The sequence below is a fragment of the Sorghum bicolor genome, chromosome 9, assembly GCF_000003195.3.
Source record: "Sorghum bicolor cultivar BTx623 chromosome 9, Sorghum_bicolor_NCBIv3, whole genome shotgun sequence".
Classification (NCBI taxonomy): Eukaryota; Viridiplantae; Streptophyta; class Magnoliopsida; order Poales; family Poaceae; genus Sorghum; species Sorghum bicolor.
The window spans coordinates 13,374,013-13,381,291 of NC_012878.2; the positions used below are offsets into that span (position 1 = coordinate 13,374,013).

The 7,279-nt window shown below is 44.8% G+C and overlaps 1 protein-coding gene across 2 annotated transcripts; it reads right to left on the reverse strand.

The window, feature by feature from the left end:
* Nucleotides 1,082-4,486, reverse strand: LOC8058274 (bark storage protein A). Of its 2 annotated transcripts, none has more exons than XM_002440779.2 (4): nucleotides 4,180-4,486; nucleotides 2,303-2,370; nucleotides 1,992-2,147; nucleotides 1,082-1,879 (listed from the first exon to the last, which is right to left on the reverse strand). In XM_002440779.2, the coding sequence occupies exons 1-4, from the start codon at nucleotides 4,436-4,438 to the stop codon at nucleotides 1,283-1,285; spliced, it is 1,080 nt and encodes a 359-aa protein (XP_002440824.1). In that variant the 5' UTR covers nucleotides 4,439-4,486; the 3' UTR covers nucleotides 1,082-1,282. The 2 variants fall into 2 exon arrangements, with proteins under 2 accessions (XP_002440824.1, XP_021302938.1); XM_021447263.1 differs by having other exon boundaries at nucleotides 2,303-2,395; nucleotides 4,180-4,292.

The following is a 7,279-nucleotide window of genomic DNA, read 5'->3' on the forward strand; positions in this document are numbered from 1 at the left end:
TATACAACATAGTTGAGGACATCTGCTCATTCATCTTGAGAGAAGTCATTCCCAGCGAAGAGAAATATCACGATCGAACCAGCACCCTAGCAAAGCCTGAATACGGAGCGCTAAGGGAGATTAGTAGGCTAAAGCTAACTCGATCCGGTTATTAGAGCAGAGGTTTCAGAGGTGAAACCTCTGATGTATATAAATAGAAAAAACTTGATGTGTGATGTTTGTAATTAATGTAACTTTATGTATAAAGTAACGGTATATATATATATATATATATATATATATATATATATATATATATATATATATATATATATATATATATATATATATATATATATATATATTGCATGTTGCAATGGTTGATATGATCTCCTAGGCTTTAGTAGTTCAATATTATGTGTATATATATATGTTGTATGTATATATTAATATATAAAATGAAAAATAGGGTCTGGTGGGATAATTTGAAAATTGACGGGAGATTTAAAAATGTTAACACCGCCTGTAGAAAATATATTTCTACAGGCGGGTGGCATAACTGAACCGTATATAGAAATGGATTTGTATAGGCGTAGAAATAGATTTGTATAGGCGGTTCCAGATTACCCGCCTGTGGAAAAAATTATTTCCACAGGCACCCAGCGCAGGCGGTTCGCCAATCCACCTGTAAAAATAGATTGGAAACCGCCTATGTAGTGGTTCTGTGTACTAGTGCTCAACACCATCATGGCTAGGGATTAACTGGAAGAGCTCAATCTCCCTTGCATTTTTTGTAGGGACAAGAGGAGGTGAAGGAGGAGCATGAAGGCCATCCAGTCCTCAAGGTTAATGCTCCTGGCAATCTCTTGGCCTGGGTGCAGTTGGTTGTGGCTAGCTGCGGCCGGTTGGGGTACGCCGTGGCTGGCTAGGAAGAGCTGCAAGTAGAATTGTGTCAACTTTTTTGTTAGGAACTAGCTACCGGTAAGTGCAATTTCTGTCTAATTGGCAAGTAGTTTTTTAGAAGTTCTCAGAAATGCTCTAAGATATTCTTCGAAAGTTATATAAATTTAGTAAACTATAGGATGCTCCTTCATGGTTTTCACCACGATGTTTATATATTATTATTATTATTATGAAAAGAAAGTTACATTATTACACACATTACACGTATAATACTATAGAGAAGATTAATGACGTACATATTTTGTGGAAAAAAAATAGTTTTATCAGCAAAACGATAAAGCACAGTAAACTGTAGGATATATACGCGTTTTCAGTTGAGAGAACCTAATTGACTTGCTTGTTATAAGAGGGATATGAATTCGACGGCCACCGTCACCGCGTTCTGGGCCGCCAGTGGCGCGAACACTCCTGCTTCGTTAGACTGTGCCGAGCCACCGCCGGCTAGGTCGGAGAGCGCCCTTATTGCGATGAACGGTGCCCCCTGCTGCAGCGCCACAAGCGCGACAGCGGCCGTCTCCATGTCAATGGCCGTGACGCCGAGCCTGGATCTCAGGAACTCCCGGTACGCGGCGTTGTCGACGAACACGCTGGCGCTGCACCCGTGCTCCACCATGGCGACCACCGGCGGCCGAGGCAGGCACGTCGTGTTGTTTGTGCCGTTGACGCAGCCTTCAAGCTTGAGCCCCTCCAGCTTCCGCAAGAGGTCGTAGTAGTAGCCATCGACGGGGACCCAGAACTCGTGTCCGCGGACCTCGGGCGTGCCGTTCACTGGGAACACCTCCTCCGGTTGGTACCACACGCTGTTGAGCAGGTTGCCGTCGGAGCCGCGGGCGTTCTTGTCAACGCTGTAGTCTGTGAAGTTGAGCTTGCCGAGTTTCCTGGTGTAGTCACCGTTGGATTCCAAGGCGAGCTCCTTGTCTGGTCCATCGCCATAGCGCTGCGAAGAAATTAAGGAGGTGATGTGGTACCATAAAATTATATCGTTCTATTCTGTGCACATTTATTTTCTTGATAACTAGTATATATAGTACAATAGTGCATTTGTGTACCTGCCAGTTCCAAAGGCCGGTGTGAGCCCAGTACCGTGGCACAGCGACATCGCCAATCTGTCGGTTAGGGTCAGCGTTCCCGGCGATGCCGAAGTGCACGATTCCCTTCACGTCGAAGAGAGTGAGGAGGAGTTGGGTGGTCACCCCGGAGTTGAGCTGCAGGGAGCAGTAGTTTGGCATTCACAAAATATGTATCAGATCAGATTACGGAATGATAGGTTAAGTATATCCTTATATGTATGATCGAGGATACGTTTTGATTTAGTCATAATATAATGAGAGGTTGAATATTTCAATCCACTGATATTTACCATGGCAAGGCCTGTCATGACAATGACAACCTTCTGCTCCCTGATGATGCCAAAGCGAAATCTCCTTCCTTGAGAGTTGAGACAAAGACATGTCTACTGATAAGTTATTATGTGCTCAGGTTATCAATTGACTTATATATACCTATCAGGACATAATAACATGATCGATAGAGCTATATATGGAGATGATGATGGATAATTTCGCTGATGAACTAGTTGAATGAACACACGTGAACGTTTATATTTTGGTCCAAGAAGCTCACGCCCATGCCTTGTTGGTCAATAGAGACCACACGTGCATAGAAACGTGCAAAAGGGTTACACCGTGCATAACTTGCGACGATCGACCTCTCGACTTTGAGTAGATTGGAGAAGAGAGTGAAAGATTGATATGCATCCCCGGCCCGTAGTTTCTAGGTCGAGAGATTAGTCCATCAAGAGCTGTGTCCACGCGCGCATATGATTGAACGCATGCATCCCTGTAGTTCCCAACGTGCAGTCCCGGCGGCACACTTGTTGACAATGGGCGCATGACTTCTGCTAGTTGGATGCAGTTTTGGTCAAATATGGGTTTTATACGCTCGATAATACGATTCACGTACGTTATTATCTTGACGGGTCAAACCTCATTAATTCGCGGCGACCACAGCTCAAAATGTACGAATAGGAGTCACAATCCTGTGGCTGGAGACCTACTTAGGCTACAGTAGGTAACACAATATACATACAAAACTCGTCTGCGGGAGAGACATCCCTGAACATTGTGCTTCTAGTAGAAGATCTTTTACACAGCGGCTTCTAGTAGTCAAGAAAACTCTAAAACTCCAGGTTCCACCTTTACACAGCGGCATCTTGCATTATAAACGAGTTGTGCTTTAGGAATGCGGGACGAGGGGATTTTTTTTTTTAACTCCGGCCGGCGTACAAACGCGCCCCTGGGAGGTTGAACCCAGCACGCGAAGGTGCTACATGGACATCCTAACTGCTTGGTCCAGAATATAGATGGCCAAACGGGCCGATTTAAACGGGCCGGCACGAGCACGGTACGAGAAAGCACGGTCCGCAAACGGCCCGGCCCGGCCTGCCTCGTGCCCGTGCTGGCACGGCACGCCCCCATGCCCGTGCCCGTGCTGGAAGCCGCACACGACAGCACGGCACGGGCACGGCCCGCTCCAGCGGCCGGCACGGCCTCGGCCTGCTCCAGGCACTGGAGCCGTTGGATCCCTTCTCCAAGCGATCTCCTCCGTCCATTTCTTCCTGTTACGCGGCCGTGTCGTTCTCGTGCTCGTGCCGGGGTGCTCGTGCTCGTGCTGGCGTGCTGCCGTGCCTAACGGCACGGCACGGCACGCTCCAGATCTAGCCGTGTCGTGCTCGTGCTGGGAGGCTGGCACGGTAGCACGGTGCCAAATCGTGCCCGTGCCGAACCGTGCCCGTGCCGCGGCGTGCCGTTCCGTGCTTGTGCCGTGTGGCCCGTTTGGCCATCAAACATACATAACAAATACAGTAGGTAACATAACATTGCAATTCTGTATTTTGGCACTCTCAAAATATATGGTCACGTTACCTAGTCAACTGAAGTACAAAAATATACAGGCACCCATGCATATTGTATATATCGATAGGTTCCTGGCAAGATGCAAATTAATCTATAGCTTCTTCGTTTATTTTGAATATAAAGATAGGTTCCCAATAGTTGACTCAACAACATATACATATATAGTAATCGTCCTCTTGGTCATCCGGGATCTCGAGGAATTGCCCTCCGTTCAAAACGTAGCCAAATGAAAACCAATTCATCAAATCCCGGAATCATCCATGAATGAAAAAAATGCAACAAGTAGTGCCAATAAATCCGTTGTCTATGTAGTGCTGCGTACCTGCGACGTCGAGGTAAGGCGGCAGACCTTTCGCCGGCGAGAAACTGGGCGACTGCAGCAGCGGTTCCATCTCGAAGGCGTTGGGCACGACGACGCCGAGGAACGGCCCACACCGGTTTACCATCTGGATGGACCTCGCCGTGCTCTGCTGGACGGCAGCACGGACGACGACGCCTGTGGAGCAACACACCGCGAGGAGCAGCAGCAGCTGCTGCAGATGCAGCGAGATGCCGGAAAACATCCGGCGCATGCCCAACATGGCCGGTTAAGTGTTTTCGAGGCTTCGGTTTGGGATGGAAGTATCGAACAGGTAAGGCAGAGAGGCAGCAGTAGGTTATATAGCCATGTAGGGTTGAAGAGTCAGGAATAATAATCTTTCTTTCTACCATGCTGGAATTTAATAATAGTATAAGCAAATATACCCATAAGTTAAAAAAACGAGAGAGAGAAAACTGAAAACGACGACGAGAGAATGGTACCCAAGGCTAATTTCCGTGTTTCAATTATTTTTTGTCTGTTCATTCGTGTGCGCCCGTTTATCCACTCATTTGTTTTTGGTGTTTTGCCATAATAAATAAACATAAAAATAATAAATATAGCATTATGGTTCTTTTACCCATTAGCTCTTTTCTAATAAGAAACAAAAAATTTCACCACCAAATTATTGGTGTAGTTTTAACTGGAAATGTAATTTGTTTGTTGGTTGACCCATGGGTTTCTTTTTCTAACATAAATACTCCCTCCGTACTTACAAAGAAAGTTGATTTTTTGGGTCAAGCATTGAGAATATAAAATCATTAATAGCTTTTAAGTTGTTGAATTTGGAAATAGAAAAACCATATAAATAGATTTGTCTTGAAAAATACTTTCTAAATATATATATATATATACATACCATTTTCTGATAAATATTTTTATAGAAACAAGGAGTCAATGTTAGGTTTGAAGCTTTCTTTGCGAGTACGGAGGGTGTATAAGAGTTCTAGTTATTCATCAAGTAATGAAAACCACTTTATCATATCCTGCAATCTGGAATACAGTGGGGGCTCCTGTTCTCTTTTGATCCGTGTGTGTGTGTGTGTGCATCTTTTTTGTTATTGTTGTTGAACAGAAACACAAGCCATGAAAAAAAAACTGAAACAAGCATGGAAAAGAATAAAACTATTTGGATTAGAATTGGTTACTCAGAAATCTTGCATATTTTATAATATCAAGAGTAAAATGCATAGATAATCCATTAACTTATAGAGGATGTGTCGATTCGGTGCGATTTAGGATATGTCGATTCGGTGCGATTTGAAAATGTACTTTTATATCCAAAACCTTGATAAGTGGTGCATAAATAGTCCATACCTCTTCGTTTTATGTCTATATTTGTAGAAAGTCCCCTATATTTTTTCTTTTATAAGCTTACCCTTCCCTGCTCCCAACCGCAAACACCACCGCTCTGGGCACAAAGGCCACCGCCACGGCGATGCCACTGCTCTGCTCTACTCTGCTCTGGTCGCTGCCCTCTCCACTGTCAAATGTCGAACTACTTGCTCCTAACCGCAAATGCCACTGCAACGCGACACCACTGCTCCACTGGATTGCACCGTGGTAATCTCTAGGCCACAAATGTTGAACTCGAGGAGCTTGGTGATGGCTGCAATGAGGCTAGTCTTGCCGGTGCTTGGTGGGTCGTGTAGTACGTACTCGTGCTTCTAGGTGCGACCAACACGCATAGTGCTCCCTCTGCCGCACGAAGCGGAGCATGTCCACGCGGATGCCATCATGGAGCGCTAGGTAAAATGTCAAGCATGTCGAACGTGGCATGGGGTTGTGCTGCAGCTACAGCGCAGGCAGCACTAGCTTTGTTCTCCAAAGGGCTCATGTCTGTGTCCAGCAATGCGCTATGCTCCAACATCACCACGCTGGGACCACTCATGCTCCCAATGTCCGAGCAACTCCAGTTCCTGGCCGCCGCACTGCTCCGTCGCGTCGCTCATGGAGCCATGAAGATGAAGCCCTACGTGTCGGACTTCAAGCTGACACTAGAGCACTTCTAAATCCACGCAGCGTGCTGGACGAGCTGGAGCGTAGCCTCGACCTCAGCGCCTAGCACAGGGAAGGGTAAGCTTATGAAAGCAAAATGAATACAAAGGATTTTCTACAAACATAAACATAAAATTAAGGGGTTAGACTATTTATGCACCACTGATCAAGGTTTTAGACCAAAAAATGCACTTTCAAACATGATGGACCAAATCAACACACCCCACAAGTTAATGGACTATCCAAGCATTTTAATCTAATATCAAACTGGATCTGAGAGGTTTAATTAGATTAAGATTAGGATTCCTAGCTATTCAGGTTACTTCAAGAAGAAATGGGAAGGGATTAATTGTGCTAAAGACTTATCTATGGATAATCCACTCCCAATATATACCATCCCCTACCCATTTGTATTGAAAAAAAATAACTATACCCTACCCAAATGAGGTAGGTAAGGCCATGTACAATGCAAAAGGCGCTTAGATGGAAAGAGAAATTACTTTGTAACTAAGCGTCTCTCTATGAGCTTAAATCTACAATGCAAAACCTATTTTAAGGCGCTTCCGTTTTGGCTGTTACGTCGCACGCAAATATTTTTTTTCTAGAGCTCAGCACCAAGATCAGGCGACGAGCAACAGCGAATCCTATTTTAAGCGCCCCAAGCCCTTCGCTCTAGACTCGCGGCAAAAAAAAAAATCTATTTAACGGCCAATACCCATCCATAACCGTCCAGCGCTGTACAAGCCCTAAGTTATGAATATGGATTATGGATACCCATCAACAGGTATATTTGCATACTACCTGGAACACAATGAGGCCTTGTTTAGTTCATCCAAAAAATTAAAAACTTTTCAAGATTCCCGTCACATCGAATCTTGCAGCATATGCATGGAGCATTAAATATAGATGAAAATAAAAACTAATTACACAGACGTGAAAGTGCGAGCAAAGGGTTTCGAACCTACGAACTAAGGCAACAAAAAAGAAGAGGAAGTAAGGCTAAGGTTGGCCTGTGAAGCTACCAAGGGTATACCATTGGCCACATCTTATGCTAAATTTTTAAATT